We start from the raw sequence: 18422 nt of genomic DNA on the forward strand, positions 1-18422 counted from the left end.
AGACTGCAGGTCTGGTTCCAGATGACAGCAATAAAGCAAACATCGAGGTAAAGCTAGTCACGTGAATTTTTTGGTTTCCCTGTGTCTATAAAAGTTACGTTTACACTATACTGCAGTCTATTAAGTGTGCAGTAGCCCTAGAAAAACAATTTATGTTGGTGGGAATGTAAATTGGTACAAATATTATGGAGAACAGTACGGAGTTTCCTTAGAAAACTAAAATTAGCAATCCCACACCTGGGCGTATATCCGGAGAAAACCATAATTTGAGAAGATACATGCACCCCAGTGTTCACTGCAGCACTATTTACGATAGCCTGGACATGGAAGCAAACTAAATGTCCATCAACAGACGAATGGATAAAGAAGATGTGGCACATATATACAACAGAATATTACTCAGCCATAAAAAAAAGAACGAATAATGCCGTTTGCAGCAACATGGATGGACCTAGAGATTGTCATACTGAGTGAAGTAAACCAGACAGAGAAAGACAAATATGATATGTTTTTATCTGGTATCGAAAAAAACTGGTACAAATGAACTTATTTACAGAACAGAAATAGAGTCACAGAGGTGAAAAACAAACGCATGGTTACTGGGGGGAAGGTGGGGGAGAGGGGCAGGGAGGGATAAATTGGGAGGTTGGGATTGACATATACACACCACTACATATAAAACAGATAACTAATAAGGAGGCCGAGTATAGCACCGGGAACCAGGGTCCACCATTTAGAGCACAGGGAACTCTGCTCCATACTCTGTAATGAGCTATATGGGAAAAGAATATAAAAAAGAGTGGATACATGTATGTGTATAACTGACTCACTTTGCTGTACAGCAGAAACAAACACAACATTGTAAATCAACTCTACTCCCATACAATTTTTTAAAAATAAAAATCAGTGTACATACTTTAATTTTAAAATATTTTATCGCTAAAAATTGCTAACCGTCATCTGAGCCTTCCGCGAGTCAAAATCTTGCTGCTGGTGGAGGGTCTTTCTTGGATGTTGACGGCGGCTGGCTGGTCGGGGTGGTGGCTGCTGAAGTTTCGAGCAGGTGTGGCAGTTTTTGAAAGAAGACCCCGATGAAGTTTGCCACGTCAACTGACTCTTCCTTTCACGAATGATTTCTCTGTAGCAGCAGTGCTGTGTGATAGCATTTTGCCTGCAGTAGAACTTCTTTCAAAGTTGGAGTCAATCCCCTCAAATCCTGCAGCTGCCTTATCAACTAAGTTTATGTAACATTCTAAATCCTTTGCTGTCGTTTCAACAGTCTGCACAGCATCTTCACCAGGAGTAAGATTCCATCTCAAGGAACCACTTTCTTTGCTCATCCATAAGAAGCAACTCCTCAATCAATTAAGTTCTATCATGAAATTGCAGCAATTCAGTCCCATCTTCAGACTCCACTTCTAATTCTACTTCTCTTGCTGTTTCCACCACATCTGCAGTTACTTCCTCCATGAGGTCTTGAAGCCCTCAAAGTCATCCACGAGGGCTGGAATCAACTTCTTCCAAACTCCTGTTAATGTTGATGCTTTGACCTCTTCCCATGAATCACGAATGTTACGAATGGCATCTAGAATGGTGAACCCTTTCCAGAAGGTTTGCGACTTACTTTGCCCAGATCCATCAGAGGAACTATCATCTATGGCAACTACAGCCTTCCGAAATGTATTTCTTAAATAGTAAGACTTGAAAGCTGAAATTACTCCTTAATCCATGGACTGCAGAGTGGATGTTGTGTTAGTAGTCATGAAAACAACGCTAATCTCACTGTACATCTCCATCAGAGCTCTCGGGTGACCAGGTGCCTTGTCAGTGAGCAGTAATATTTTGAAAGGAATCTTTTTCTCTGAGCAGTAGTTCTCAACAGTGGGCTTAAAATATTCAGTAACCCATGTTGTAAACAGATGTGCTGTCATCCAGGCTTTGTCGTTGCATTTACAGAGCACAGGCAGAGTAGATTTAGCATAATTCTTAAGGGTCTTAGGATTTTCAGAATGTTAAATGAGCAATGGCTTCAACTGCAAGTCACTAACTGCATTAGCCCCTAATGAGAGTCAGCCTGTCCTCTGAAGCTTTGAAGCCAGTCACTGACTTCTCCTCTCTAGCTATGAAACTCCTAGATGGCATCTTCTTCCAATGCAGGCTGTTTTGTCTACGCTGGATAACAGATGTAGCCACCTTCATTAATTACTTAGCTAGATCTTCTGGATAACTTGCTGCAGCTTCCACATCAGCACTTGCTGCTTTATCTCCTACTTCTATGTCAGGAGACGGCTTCTTCCTTAAACCTCATGAACCAACCTCCGCTGGCTTCAAACTTTTCCTCTGCAGCTTCCTCACCTCTTTTAGCCTTCACAGAATTGAAGAGAGTTAGGGCCTGGCTCTAGGTTAGGCTCTGGCTTAAGGGAATATTGTGGCTGGTTTGATCTTCTATCTAGACAAGTAAAACTTTCTCCATACCGGCGATAAAGCTGTCTCGCTTTCTCATCATTCGTGTGTTCACTGGGGCAGCGCTTTTAATCTCCTCCAAGAACTTTTCCTTTGCATCCACAACTTGGCTGTTTGGTGCAAGAGATCCAGCTTTTGGCCTGTCTAGGCTTTCAACATGGCTTCCTCACTAAGCGTCATCATTTCTAGCTTTTGATTTAAAGTGAGAGACACGTGACTCTTACTTCTCTTGAACATTTAGAGGTCACTGTAGGGTTATTCAATGGCCTAATTTCAATATTGTTGTGTCTCAGGGAACAGGGAGGCCCAAAGAGAGGGAGAGATGGGACAACAGCCGGTCAGTGGAGCAGTCAGAACACTCACAACATTGATCCATTTAGTTGGCCATCTTATATGGGTGCAGCTCATGGTGTCCCAGAACAATGGCAATAGTCATGTCAAAGGTCACTGATCACTGGAATTATCACTGAGCCATAAAAAAAGAATGAAATCATGCCATTGGTAGCAATGGATGGACCTAGAGCTCATCATACTAAGTGAAGTAAGACAGACAGAGAAAGACAAATATCATATGATATCGCTTATATGTGGAGTCCAAAAAAATAAGATAAAAATGAATTTATTTACAAAACAGAAACAGACTCCTCACGGACATACAAAACAAACTTATGGTTGCCAAAGGGGAAAGGTCGGGGGAGGGATAAATTAGGAGTTTGGGCTTAGCAGATACACACTGCTATACATAAAATAGGTAACCAACAAGGACCTACTGTACAGCACAGGGAACTATACTCGATATTTTGTTATATATATATATATCTGAATCACTTTGCTGTACCCCTGAAACTGACACAATATTGTACATCAACTCTACTTCATTTAAAAAAAAAAAGATCACAGATCAGATCACCACAACAAATATAAAAATAATGAAAAAGTTGGAAATATTGTGAGAATTACCAAAATGTGACCCAGAGACGTGAAGTGAGCAAATGCTCTTGGAAAGATGGTGCCAATAGACTTGCTTGACACAGGGTTGCCCCTAACCTTCAATCTGTAAAAAAACACAGTATCTGCAAAATGCAATAAAGCAAAACACAATAAAACAGGGTGGGCCCGTACTCAAGGAACTTGGATGTGACGTAGGTGTCAGCCCCCAGCCCACCAGGAGGCCTGAAGAGCGTACACACAGGCCAAAGCCATCTCTGCGGTCAGCCCTGCCCCTCAGCCTTTTGCGGGGACCTCCCGGCAGGGAGCTCCAAAGCCCACGCCGAGATGCCGAAGGCGCAGAACGCATGGGAGCGCCCCCTCCGGCGGCACCTGAGGGTTTCTTACCCAAGCCTGACATGTATTTGTTACGTTGTGTTTTATGAGCATTGCACACAGGAATTCTTATTTTCTAGGTGTTTTCCTGGCTCGCTTGAGGGTAATTTGAGAGAGGGACTTCACTATCTAGTCACTCAGCTAACTTAGCCAGAATCCATTTCCATTAACCATCTTCAGCAGAGTTACAGTCATATGATGTTTTTCTTTCTCCTAGGAGAAAACAGCACTAAAAAAAATCATGGCAAAATAACCTGGTAACTTTTTTTGTTGGCTGCGTTGGGTCTTCATTGCTGCACACGGCCTTTCTCTAGTTGTGGCTAGCAGGGGCTGGTGGCTTCTCTTGTTGCGGAGCACGGGCTCTAGGCACGCGGGCTTCATTAATTGTGGCACACAGGCTCCGTAGTTGTGGTGCACAGGCTTAGTTGCTCGGCAGCATGTGGGATCTTCCTGGACAAGGGCTCAAACCCATGTCCCCTGCATTGGCAGGCAGATTCTTTACCACTGTGGAACCAGGGAAGCCCCAACCAGGTAACTTTTAAAGAACTGGAAGCAGAGGCTATTTCATAAACAAAGGATAATGAAGAAATTTATTTGCAACTGTAAAACATCTTAACAAACAACTAAGTAAGAAAGATTAGTGATAGATGAGTAATAACTACCCTGGTAACAGAAGCATCTTTAAGACTCAACCTCCTACCACTCGGGCTTTTGCTTCATCTTAATCCAGCAGCTCTGGCTGTCTGGCTTCCTCTTCTTCAAAATTAACGTTTCCTGGGAAGAAAAAGGAAATGTGAGTGTGTTACCTTTTTTCTATTTAAAAATGCATGATTTGCTAGCAGATCTTTTGCAATAGGTATTATAAATATTAAACATTTCTATTTATCAGGCAAAATCATGGAACGTTAAATTTTATCTTATACAGGCTTTTATAGTTTTTCTTTTGGTACCAGTAATAAACTAAGCAAAAGGTTTATTCAGAGTAAATGCTAAGACAAAGAACATCCATGTAAGTGAGAGTAAGGTCCAGCATTATCTTTTGCCTGCGCGCACTCATCAGTGAATAAAATTGCTGGACTATAATTATAAGTAACACTGTTGAAACTCTGATCTCTGTGGAAGCTGTACTCCACGCTTCCCACCCTCCTCCCACACCCCCGTAAGAGCATTTGTGTATTAATGCTGAAAAATTAAATGGTAAAAGGGTTTAAATTTTGAAGGTGTTTGCTGTATATTATTATACGTGCGTTATTATAAAGCGTTATAAAGGTGAAAAGCATGTAGTAAAGTGAAGCCGTGGGATCGATCGACTGGGACCTGCAGCCCGAGGCATGCCGTATTGCTGAAATGCAGATTAGCAAGGACCCAGTTAGAGAGAACATGCATCGCACGGCTGTCCCTACCAGGACACCTAAGAAGGAGCGACATTCCCAGGGCAGGTCCTCTGAGATGTCCCATCCCTCAGGTCTGGCCCAAGGACGGCCTCGGTCAAAGGCAGAGAAAACCCTGCGCCCACCCCGGCGTGCCTGGTGCCTCCTTCCCTCCCGCCCTCCTGGCCCCCAGAGCGCAGGCTCACCCTGCTCTAAGCTGTCGTAGTGGAATTCCTCTCCGTCCTCCCTGCTGGCGTCTCCCTCCTCCTCTCCAGGATGCACTGAATCTAATTCCCCCTCTGACATGTCGTCGGTCAGAGGCTGGACCTCCTCCACCGGCTCTCCCCCGTCTGAGATGGAACAAAGGGAACCGGTATCAGCAGACGCCTTGCCACACCCACCCTGCTGACAGCAGTGCCCGCTTCTCCATCAGGGGACCACCCCCTAACTCAGAGTCACAGCTCCACCCAGGCCTGGCATCTGCTCCCTCATCCCCATCACAGTGATAGGCTCAGGGATGGGCATCACTGCTCTGAAGCGCTAATTCCCAAGGGCTTTTTATTTTAAGTATACAATATATATCCCAAGGGTTTTGATGAGCATTTGGAGAGAGAAGCTCTCTGTTCCCTAGGGTTCTTGAGCGGATTGGGTGGCAATCTGATAAAGTCACTGAGCTTTGGTCGCCAAAGGGAAGAGGATGCTGGCAAGCAGAGCCAGTGCACAGGAGAGAGGACATCCGGGCGCGGAGCCCTGATCCAGCCACACCTGAGGCTCTCACCCCCCCACCGCTCCAGTTGTATGAACCAATGAATTAGTATCAGTATTTTTCCACTTAGGCCAATTGGAACTGGTCTTCAATCACTTGCAACAGAAGGGCTCCTGCCCAGTGTAACCTACCTTCGACACTCCACAGCCCCCTGAGGACTTCTTAGGAAGCCCCCAGCGAGGGTCACAGAGAAACACTGTCCAGATCCCCTTTAGGAAGGACCTGTCATCCCAGCTGCTGTCGGAGCCTTGCCCAGGTCACACCCACCCAATCACTGACCAAGGGGAGGGACTCAGAGCCTGCTTCCCGGGGAGCCCTACTCCATCTGCCCCCCAGGGCCTCCATATACCCTCAGCTCCTGGGGCCTCGCCCTGGCTTGGTCCATCCGCAGCGGGCTGCTCCTGGGGGTGGGGCGGGGTCCACAAGGCCAATTCTGTGATTTTGGTCACTTTCCATTTTGGAACGACAGTTACCGGTGTCTCCTCCTCATCCTCTTCTCCTCTTTCCTAAGTTAAAAAATGTAACTTGACCAACATGCATGGGACATTTAAAGTGAGGGGAGACGGGACAGGTTTTGAATTGCATTGGGGCATTTTTATAACAGGATCCAGTGATCAGAGTAATTGCCAACCCTCCGTAGTATAGTCCAAGGGCTGAAAATGAATCTTGAAAGAACGAGGATGAGACACGAAGGTGAGGGCAACGCAGTTCCTGTACTCATTCTGCTGACGGCACAAAAGACGTAACGCTTCCCAGTTAAGAAATGACCAGGACTAAGCGCCCTTTGCAGCCGCTCAGCCACATTTCAGCTCTAAGATTCTTTAAACATAACAGAACAAACACTGAAACTGAGCAGGACCTCGTGGGGCTCCTGGACACCAAAGCCTTTGTGTGCCCCGTTTCTTGTTTTAGGGAATAGGCCCCAGCCTCCATGACCTTCCCTGAGTTCCAAAGGGCAGGTTCAAGCGGTTACTAATCAGGAAAGGGAGGGGATGCAGAGATAAGAGGGGAGGAACCAAGAAACAGTGGTGCAGCCTTGGGGCAGGGTCCTCGTTCTGCCTCAAGGGATACACAAAACAATGTCTCTGAGCTCTTCTGCAGAACTAAAACCCCCAAGAAATGGAAGATGTTCATCTGAAGATGTGCATTTGATGAAACTGGAATGTTTCATCACTCCTTGACGAAACATTGTTCATTCCAGAGAGAAGGTCACAGTTTGATAACCTTGAGAAGCTCATCAAGAGACCACCTGAGGCCAGATTAAAGGAGCGCAGGTCCTGCACACACCCTAATCCTTATCAGCAACCCCACCCTTGAACCATTGCTATGAAATTCCTCACCAAATTCCACCAAGTTGGGACACACAGTTTTGAGGGCATTAGCCCACTGTGTCCCCCTTTGCCTGGCAAAGCAATAAAGCTGTTCTTTTCTGCTTCACCCAAAACTCTGCCTCTGAGATTTGATTCAGCACAGGTGTACAGAGGCCACGTTTCGGTATCAACATCACTGTAAGAAAAAGCCTAAAAACACACGAAGACATCCATGGAATGACATGGAAGGGCATAAACCCTGAAGCTCTCGTCTCAAGGGTTATGGAGAGAAAAATAAAATGCAGTGGAAGTAGACAAAGTTCATCAGTTCCAAACGTGGAATAATTTATAATAATGAATAATTCCAACAAAGGTTAACAGCCAACACGTGGCAATCTTACCAAGCATATTGGTCTACTTCTCAGTTTTGTAACTATCACAAAACTCCAAAGATTGAACATCAATCTATAAATATGGAAAACTTCACTGTCGCAAAGATGATAACACCTGTGACAAAGAGTGACAGACCCCTGCCTATTACTTCCGTTGAGTCACTCAGAAATACACTGCTTTCCTCCGTGTCCAAATGTCTGAGTTTCTCCAGGACAGTGGTGCTTAAACTTGAACTGCACCAGAATCCCGTGGAGGGGTTGTTGAAGTCCAGATCGCTGGTCCCAGCCTGAGTTTCTGATTCAGGAAGAATGGGGTGGGGCCCAAAACTCTTCATTTCAAACAGATTCCCAGGTAGGGCCAGAGCTGCAGCAGGGACTGCCTTTGAGAACCGCCCCCAAGGGTGTCTGCTCTCTCATTGGCTCCTGTGTGATCATGTGATCCACCCCCCCACCCCACCCCCACCCCACCCCCCGCTTCAGGCGCTCACTCCTCCAGCTGCTGGGCGTGTTGGCAGCTGGTTGCTCATAACAGAGTTCCTCCCAGGAACTGCCCTCCATCAAAGGAGGCCACATTGTCCAGGTTTCATGCCCCTGTCCACGGGCAGCCCACAGCCGGTGACTGGTCCACACGTGGGTCACAGGTCCTGGCCTCCATTCAGGACACTTTGAAGGGTCATCCCATTTCAGAGCTCCCATGGGGTCCCGTCAGAACCCAGCTTCCCCTTCTGCCCAATCCCCTTTCCTATACTCCCTTAGGGCAATTGGTCCCCACGCAGATCTGTAGGATCCGTATCACCAAGCAGCTCGTTTGCCTATGAACGCAGGAGTGATATAGACTCTGCAACCTACCACATCTGTTAAGCGATATTCCCCGTGCTGTTCACAGCCAATATCAAACACGTACTTTCCAGGGCCAACGGGCTACGAGCAAAGAGAAACCAAGAAATACTTCACTCTTGAGCGTCAACACCCAGTAGAAAGTACAAAATGCTTTATAAATGTGACTTTCATAAAACCTACCCCGAATCATGGAACTGGGGAAAATTCAGTATGGATTAAAGATGCTTTTGTGAACTAATGGCTAATGGAATGCAAAGTATAGGCCCCCTTTTGTTTGTTTTAAAAAAAAACTTTAACTACATTTTATCTCTTTATAAAAGTAATGTATTTATGACAAAAATTTCACTTAGTTGACCTATACAGTCAAACTAGCTAAAAATAGTACTATTGATATTTTTTTAAATTTTACCTAAATATAGTTGATTTACAATATTGTGTTAGAACTACTAATATTTTGATGTAGTCTCTGTAACCTTATTTCTAATACAGAGATTTTTTTTTTAAATAAAAATCTGACCGTAACTACACGTGCTGACTCTTATTCTATCTTTACTTAGAAATAGGGCATGAATGCCCTCCCATATCACAGATATTCTTCCATAACATCAGTTGTCAACCTGGTATGTTATTTCGTCAAAGAATCATAATCTGTTTTACTCACCTACTATTGTTGACATTTGGTATGCTGATACTTTGGCAAAAAAATGCTATGGTGAACATATTCTGAGTTTAATCTTTAGGTCCACCCGTGGCATTTTCCTCGGGGTAAATTTTCAGAAGTTGAATTTCTGGATAAAAGTATGTGTTTATATATATATATATATATATATATATTTATATTTATATTTATATATATATATATTTTTTTTAAACCGGAATAAGGCTCTAATAATTTTCTTTCCCACAACAGCACTTAAGAGCCTCTCGTCCGCAAACCCTTATTTTTTCTGGGCTTAACATTTGTTATACTTTTACATTTTTTATATACATGTAAAAAACAGGACCTCATCCTTTGAAGTCACACTTTTTAAGTTATTAGTAAGGCTGAATTTTTTTTCAACATTTTTGAAATGTAAATCACGTTGATTAAGTGCTTTACAAATTAAATGTTACAAATATCCCAACCCCTTTTGTCAGATAGCTTTTACATTTTCTTTATGGTGCTCTCTAATCTATACTGGCTTATTTTTATCAAGTGAAACCTTTTGGGTTTTCCTTTCTATTTTTGTATAGAAAGTCCTCTTCCTCAATCCAAAGGTCATAAATACTTATTCTTCTATCTGTGACTTTCTTGTTTGCATTTAAATCTTTATTTCTTCTAGTAAGTATCTTCCTCTACATGCTGGAGGACAAACTTTGGTTTTATTTTTTCTCCCAAATGGTCATCAAGCTGTCCTAGCACCATTTCTTTTTTTTTTTTTTTTTTGCGGTACGCAGGCCTCTCACTGTTGTGGCCTCTCCCGTTGCGGAGCACAGGCTCCGGACGCGCAGGCTCAGCGGCCATGGCTCACGGGCCCAGCCGCTCCACGGCATGCGGGACCCTCCCGGACCGGGGCACGAACCTGGGTCCCCTGCATCGGCAGGCGGACTCTCAACCACTGCGCCACCAGGGAAGCCCTCCCAGCACCATTTCTTGACTTCTCCCCACCATGCCTTTTAACTGGAAATGACATCCTTTCAAGTGCTAAATTATTTTATATACTTCGATCTGTCTGTGGACTCTCTAACCTGCTTCACTGATCTATATTTCTCTATCCTAGTATCACACTGTTTTCATTATTGAAGATTTATAGTGTGTTTTCATAACTTGTCAGCAAGGATGTGAACAGGTAATTGTCTGAAGGAAGAAAGTCAAACCAGCAATAAAAGTGTGTAAAGGTGCTGGGCCTCACCGGGAATCAGGGAATTCCACATTAAAACTATGAGATAACATTTTTTACCCACCAGATTTGAAAAGAAAATGTTAAAGACTAATACTATCCAATGTTGATGGAAGAAGTGATGAAGAGACTCCCATAGCCTGCTGACCAGAGTATAAACTGGCTTAGCTTTTCAGGACAATTAGAGTAGCCATCATCATTTAAAGTATCAACACTTGTAGATTTCGCGATTCCAGTAACTAATCTACATAAAAACTTCTGAATACACAAAGAGATAGCTTTTTGGGGGGTATATTTTTGTGTCCTGATATAATGTGGTTCTATTTATGTAATTAAAATCCCCATGCTGGGCTTTCCTGGTGGCGCAGTGGTTGAGAGTCCGCCTGCCGATGCAGGGGACACGGGTTCGTGCCCCGATCCGGGAAGATCCCACATGCCGCGGAGCGGCTGGGCCCGTGAGCCATGGCTGCTGAGCCTGCGCGTCCGGAGCCTGTGCTCCGCAACGGAAGAGGCCACAACAGTGAGAGGCCCGCGTACCGCAAAAAAAAAAAAAAAAAAAAAAAAATCCCCATGCTGTAACTCTGTATAAGCTGTACGTGTAAGTCTGTGCCTTTGCGATGCTTGAGGTGGGCAGGTGGGATCCAGAGTCTGGGCGTTTCACGGTTGGAACTACGCTCTGGCACGACTTTAAAGTCTTTTTCTAACTAGCAGAACAAAGCCCCACTCTGCTCTTACTCCTCAGATGAGTCTAGGTTCGCAGCATTCATTGGTTCCTCCCAATTAACTCGTATCAAATTCTCTTTCTTCCACCCACCTCCGTGTGCCGAAAACTATCTCATGAGATTTTGCTGGGAGTGACGTATTCCACGTACAGATTTGAGGAGAACGTGCCTACGCTTACAAAGACTAAAAGCAGAGTCTGCGATTAGGGTGTGAATTATATGGAAATGAAAACTGAGTTTTAAGGGTCTGAGGCTGCTTTATTAAATCAGTTAGATGTTCCTCTGTCAAACTCTTAACACCTTTCATTTGCTCAGCAAACTCTTTCTTCGGGGAAAGTTTCTGCTCAACCCCTGATCAAGGCTACATGGCAAATGCAGGGTGGTAGGTAGGTTTCAAATTATTCAGGGTTTCTCTGCATCCCATCAGGGCTCGGGCAACAAGGACAGGTAAGGCCACAGAGTCCTCCAAACAGAAATGACCCATCACGGGTACTGCGAACCGGAAACCTTCAGACCCAAGGCCTCCAGTTCCACCACCACCTGGAGCAGGTGGGTGGGCATGGGGCTCCAGGGAGGACCTGGTGGGTCTTCCTCCCTGCGGCTCCGGCTGCGGGCCTCCCGGGGGAAAGAAAGTCAAAACACCCACAGGCTCAACTGCAGGAAATGCTCAGTCGTTCCAGACAAATACGTATTTCATATCCGATTTACTCATGAGACCAAGGTCAAGATGCCCCCAGTGCTATAATGATTCCCGCTGCTGGGAGACGCATGGATGCTACTGAGATGCAGAGAAACTGGCTGAGCTGCCCCCGCCCCCGCCCTGCCCTCTGTGGGTATCAGTGAGGCTCGGAGCTCAGCACAGCTGCCCTGTTTCCCTATCTGGAGGGGGTGGGAGGGTTTGCCTGGGTTTGTCCTATTTTCTGCTCACACATTTACACAGGCTCGGGGAGGAGGGCGTTGCTTATTTCATTGGCAAACATCGCTGCCCGCTGACTTACATTTTTGTTCAAGAACTTGCCCTGGTACTTGTGGTTCAGGTGGATGAGCTCGGCCGTGCCCTTCTGCTGGCCGTTCACCCAGGTACCCACGTACTTGCTGCCCGTCTCCGCGTAGAAGTAGGTGCCTTGCCCGTGCCTGATGAAGATGAGGACCGCGATGCACTCGGTTCCGTTGCAGTGAAAACCCTTCCAGGTTTATGAGACACACAATTTTTTTTTTTTTTTTTTTTTTTTTTTTTTTTGCGGTACGCGGGCCTCTCACTGCTGTGGCCTCTCCTGTTGCGGAGCACAGGCTCCGGACGCGCAGGCTCAGCGGCCATGGCTCACGGGCCCAGCCGCTCCGCGGCACGTGGGATCTTCCCAGACCGGGGCACGAACCCGTGTCCCCTGCATCGGCAGGCGGACTCTCAACCACTGCGCCACCAGGGAAGCCCTGAGACACACATTTGAATCAAGGGGGGCCTAGGCTGAGGTGCGCTCACAAGTGGCTTCTATATCTGGGCCCAATCGAAGCACACCTCCTGCTCGCGGTCCCAGCTGAGAGCAGGCATCCCTGCTGCACAGCGGCGGCCTCCTGCCTACCAGCTGGCTGGCGCGTGGAAAAGGCAGGGCTCCTGGGAGCTGCAACTCAGCGCCCAGAAGGTTCTCCTGTGCCCTCCGCGGCCTGGGGCCCTTGGGTGGGTTCCCGGGAACCTGCAGCCGCGCAGCAGTACGTTGCCCCCACGCTGGCCTTAAAGCCATGAACCATGGGGCAGAGCTGGCCAGCGGGCTCTCCAGTCATGATTCTGTTGCTTAGTCACCGTCATGTGCTCATGACGTGAACTGATCTGCGGGCCCAGGGGGAGAACCGAACCTTTGGTGAGCAAACCACTCCCCGGTGTAGCTGTCATTGTTGACGTAGTAGTACACGCCGTGGCCATGCCTCAGGTCGTCCGCCCACTCCCCTGGAAGGGCCACACAAAAGCAGGGGTCAGGAGGAAACAGCTCCGCCCTTCACCGCTGTCCCTGCCCACTCTGACCCCCCTCCATCCCTGCCTCTCGGCCGGACCGATGGACACCTGGAGTGGGGAGCCGGCGGAGGGAGGCTGAGCCGGGCCTCTGGGGGGACGGGCTGGCAGGTGTATGTACTGGGCCACTTTTTCCCACTTGGCCGGCGGCACAGCAAGGCTTCAAGCCAGGGTTTGCTGCCCTATGGACAGTGGCCCCAGCTCCACACCCCTGCTGCCTCGTGCGCGTTCAGTGATCCAGCAACAACTTGAAGCCTCGGTGGTCTATTCTCAGCCACTTGCCGGCATTTCCATCTGTTTCCCACCTCGCACCTGCTCCGGCGCCTGGGGCCGCCCCCCCCCCCACACCTGTGTTAGGCATCCTTGCCAAGTGGCTGCGAGCCGGTCTGCGCCCCTTTCGGCCAAAGCAGCGGCGAAGAAGTCCCACGTTAACGTGGGCTTTGGGCCGGAAGACTGTGGACTTACTGAGCTAAAATGAGTACTTAGCCTCCGACCTCAGAGAGGAAACCCCTGGGCAGTGACTGCGCCCTGCACCCATTAAGGTACAAAACCATAAGGGGACACGACAACTTACAACTGCCTCCAAAGGCGTTTTATATGTTAGCTAATAACCTTCGCAGTAAAAATTCCTTCAACCCCCTACTCTGAGCGCGTATATGTGTATCTCCACATATGCATATATCTTCTTATACATCACATATATAATATATATAAATAGATACGTTGTTCAAATTAGATTAACATCCACGCTGAACTCAAGATGACAATAATGAGATTAGGTTCATCAGAATCTGGAAAGAATTAAATCCTAAATTAGATGGTGTCAAGTTGATTTAAAAAGCAGATGGGTCCTACGTCTGGAGCCAGGCTTCTAAGATTTACGAAACAAAACCAAAGAGAAATTCCATCTCTAGTAGGAACAGCAGTGACACTGTCCACCCAGGTGTCGGACTCCAGCAGAAGCCCTGTTTGAGGATGCCTCGGTTCTGGTTTTATGTGGCCACCAGACCCGCAGCTCCAGCCCACACCCTCAGAGGGTGGAATCCGTGGTAAGAAGCGCCGCTATCGCACAAGCTGCACTGTGGCCCCCCGACGTTTACTGAACACATACGATCCGTCAGGTCTGGTTCTGAGCATCTCACGTGTGTTCACTCCTCTGATCCTCGCACTGCAGGGCAGAAGGCTGAGGCAGGGAGGGATGGGGTCCCCTGAACCAGGTCACACCTACTGTCACACCAGTTCCAGGGTTGGGCTCACAGACCTTTTTGGAAATCTGATGAAAACTTGATAACTTCCCAGAAAAGCAGCCCAGAACATAACCTTTGCACACCGTTGGCGAGGCTCACAGCCCACCCCCGCGCGTCTCTCTCCCTGGGTTAGGAACGGCCTTCACCGGTCTTTGGGGTGAGACGTCACACTGTCGTCACACCAGGTGACAATGGTGGGTGGGGCGGCAGTGCGGTTCTTGGAAATAGGGGGACAAGAGTTCCTGAGCCACATAACACTGGCACGTAACACACTGCGGCAGAGGTAAGGACGCCACTTTAACGAGGCAGAACGCCTCCCAGATCAGAAGCCTTCGTGAAGGAACCACCATCTAAACCAACAGCGTGCTCATCAGAAGAGGGGCTGGTCAGCAATGGAAGACAGCAAGAACAGCTCCAAGGACACTCTACCACTGAGTACCAGTTGACCTGGGTCCAACCCACCCCCCGAGGTCCGTGCTCGCCCAGCAGCCTCTCTCAGCGCATGGGCCCCCAGGAGGGAATGTGCAGGCCACAGGGACAGTCACATGTCCCCCTGTGGATCCGTTCACTAATTACAAGGCTCTCTGCTTTCTGCATTAACCCTGTGAACACAGGAACATAGATCGTATTTGTTGAATGACTGGGGAACTTGAAGCTTTCGTGTGTGTCTCAGCAACCCCAAGTCCTCCACAACACGGAAGTCTGCTTTGTGGTAATACTTTACCTTCATATCTTGATCCGTCTGGATAGATAAAAGTGCCTCGACCGTGTTTTTTATTTTTAACGTATTCTCCAATGTACCGCGCACCACTTTTAAATTTGTAGGTCCCCTGAAACACATTGATTATAGAATTCATATCAGTCCTGAATTTAATCATTGCTAACAGAGTATTAAATTGGGTAAACCACCCACTCAAGCCACCGATTCTGACCTGGCCGTGCCTTTTACCATATTCGTATTTCCCTTCATACGTGTCCCCATTGGGCAGTCTCGCTTTCCCATGTCCATGCCGCTCACCGGCCTCATTCCGCTCCCCTTCGTATTCCTGGACCGAAGAAAACAAGATGATCACAGTTACCATTTATTAAGCACTAACAAGGGACCTCCCTGGTGGTCCAGTGGGTAAGACTCTGCGCTCCCAAAGCAGCGGACCCGGGTTTGAACCCTGGTTGGGGGACTAGACACTGCATGCTGCAAGGAAGATCCCACGTGCTGAAACGAAGACCCAGCGCAGCCAAAATAAATTTTTTAAAAAATGAATAAAATAAATAAAAGCACTAACTATGTGTTAGGCATTTTATAAATAGTATTCCATTGCCTCCTCCCAATCCTTGGCCTTGTCTTACAGGTGAGGTAGGTACCACACCTGGGTGACATGGAGCATCTGTCCAGGGTCACACAGCTGGCACCTGTCCATGGTGGGACTTTCACTCTCTCCCTCCAATGTATTATGATAATCCTTTACACTGTAAACAAAACTGACCATTTTGAGGAAAATGCGAGGTGCACCAAGTTGTGTTCTTTATAGGAACACATTTGAAGTAGCATTTGCGGGTGGAACATGTCCTAAACCCACCTTCCTCCAATAATACAGAACTTAAAATGCAAATCATCCCTGGGGTGACTGTGGCCCGAAGACAGCTTTGACCTTCAAGGATGGTGGGAGAGGGGCGGGGGAGCTGAGGAATAAACTGGGCTCAGTTGTCAACTTGAGTCTCCCAACTCAATTTAGTTTATCTTATTTTTAAACTCCTCATCAAGAGACTTAAGGTTCCAACGCTCATAGCTAAGATCGATAATTAATCTATCTTAAAAGTAAATCAATAAAAAACGTAATACAAGCTTGTCGCTTCCCTATTGTCTCCATCCTTCATGAAATAAACGTTTCTCAAGCACCTAATACATGAGCGTAGAGTGCAAACAATGAATGATGAAATGGCGAGGAGCAATGAAATGAAATGGCGTAGAGCAGTGACTTGCCATGGCGCTGGATCTGGATAGACATTACACGTAAGCTCAGACACGTTCCGTCAAGGGCTTCAGAAACAAACATTTTTGCAGTTCTTGTGCTTTTCTAGCACTGTTTGGCTCAGAAATTCATGCTCAGATTATAACGCAGAATTTTATAACCTTACAAACTTGTTTCAGGGTTAGTCTACGTCAAAGTGTACAAAAGGCTCCTCCTGCCGCCCCAAAGACCTCTCGATACACCCAGTACTGAGACGCTGGGGTGCCTGAATAGGAAGAGAACCCTTGAACATGACCCCAACTGTGAATCGAACCTGAAAATTATGGACACTAAAAAGTTACAGATCGGTAGGGCCATTTGAGGGGATGAACTAGAAAGCTTACTGGGAAGGTGATGTAGCTTGGGTTCCCCAGAAGCAGACCTTGGAGAGAGATTTTTTTTTTTAAGTGCTCCCAGGAGAAACCAGCAAACGGGGTGCGAAAACAGACGTGAAAGAGGCGGCTGCCAAGCATGGGTGATGTCGGGTGATGTCCCAGACTCAGCCTCATCGCACAGGGGGTTCTGGAGTGTAGATCCCTGCAGTCTGTCCTGCCTTTTAGCACTAGCTGCTGGCTGTCCCGGGATGCGTACATCCTAGGCACTTCCGCCGCTCCCTGCTGGCCAGGTGGCTCCAGTGCACAGAGGTGCTTGTCTTGAGCAGCAAATCAGGCAGAAGCTGGAAGATGGGTGTGCAGAGCTAGTAAAAAAGGTCTGAGCAAGCACACCTATCTCAGCAGGGGTGCTAGATTTTTCAGGTAATTCTGAAACTATTTCAACTCTGTACCCTGCACACACACAGCGGATGAGGTTCCCGACCTGCCAGCCAGGCAATAGTCACCCTCTGGCTTCGGGCAGCACAAATACGCCCACATGGAGCCCAGCTCGCATCACTGAATGTGCATCCCTTACCTCCTCTCCGCTGTCTAAACCAGGAAATATTTCCAACGACCCGGGTCATTTCCAACAAGAGTGAAGAAAGCACATGTGATTACAGGCCTGTATGGTGATACTTCCGGAAGCCTTCGCTGAGCCTGGGACCGCCTTAGCATTTCTTGAAGGCTGCCAGGAAGCAGCTTTCCTCCATCTTCCTTTAATCCTGAGGAGCCAGGCTCCATTACAGAAATAGTTTCAGAATAATATACAAAAATACATTCAAGAATAGTATGGTAGCTTGGGATGACCCAGCCATCCAAGGAAACTGCCTCGATGAAGGGTGACAGCAGGGAAGAGGACGCTTCCAAAGCCTTGGATTTGGAAATCTTTGCCTTTAACGATAGGAGGAATTGGTGGAGGGGGGAGCGAGAAGGGATTCGGCAGGCGGACGTCATAACGTTTCACCTTTCACAGCCATCTTGCAGGACGCAGCGCCCGCTGTGGCCTGCGTGGTCCTTGCTCTTGGCTCGGCCTCCCAGTGGGACTGTGGCTGGCCTCCAGGCCACCCCACTCTCCGAAACCGGCTTCCAAGGGTCCGCGCACCCCTGGGAGCTCCCCCCCCCTTACCCGGAGATCTCACCCCAAGATATTTCTCTCCCTCCTCCTCCAACTCTTCCGAGCCCAGGTCCGACATGATCCCGCCCCAGTCTGGATCCCGGCTGCCGCCTGAGCCTTTCTAGTCGGTAGGTACCAGCTGCCTGCACCGCGTCCGCCGTCGCCACGGAGACGCGGCCAGGCCCGCCTTCCTCCCAACTGGGGCGTAGAAGCCGAAAGGTGGGGGTAGGAGTCACTGTTAACCATCGCATGCTGTCATAGCAACGGGATGCATCCACCAATCGCCGCTTGGGACGGGAGAGAGGCGGGGCCTGGGGCGGGAAGGCGTAGGGAGAAGCCAATGGCAGCCTTCGGGGGCTGTCATAGCAACGAGAAGGGGAGCCTCGGCCAATCGTCGCGCAAGAGGAGGGAGGGGGCGGGGCCTGAGGCGTACTAGGTACCCACCTGCTCGCTAACCTGGACACCACGTGGCTTGCCCCGTTTAACCAGCTGCTGGGTGATGCTGCAACGAGGAGGGGTGCAGGAAGCGCGTCGGGCCAGTCCTCTTGAGGCCTTCACCCCTGCCTAGGGCTGGGCACTGCCCCTTCCCAGCCCCGGCCACTGGTTC

At 47.9% G+C, this 18422-nt stretch overlaps 1 protein-coding gene across 1 annotated transcript; it reads right to left on the reverse strand.

Annotated features, from left to right (window-relative positions):
• Window positions 1-4507: 4507 nt before the first annotated feature.
• RSPH1 (radial spoke head component 1) lies at window positions 4508-17894 on the reverse strand (the record flags this gene model as incomplete). The annotated part of the gene is made up of 9 exons (XM_079921473.1): window positions 4508-4560; window positions 5363-5506; window positions 6272-6428; window positions 8474-8545; window positions 12065-12200; window positions 12918-13008; window positions 15043-15148; window positions 15251-15364; window positions 17841-17894. 9 exons carry the CDS (start codon window positions 17892-17894, stop codon window positions 4508-4510), a joined length of 927 nt encoding a protein of 308 aa, XP_079777599.1.
• Between the last annotated feature and the right edge of the window lie 528 nt (window positions 17895-18422).

The sequence above is a fragment of the Stenella coeruleoalba genome, assembly GCF_951394435.1.
Source record: "Stenella coeruleoalba genome assembly, chromosome: 5".
Lineage (NCBI taxonomy): Eukaryota > Metazoa > Chordata > Mammalia > Artiodactyla > Delphinidae > Stenella > Stenella coeruleoalba.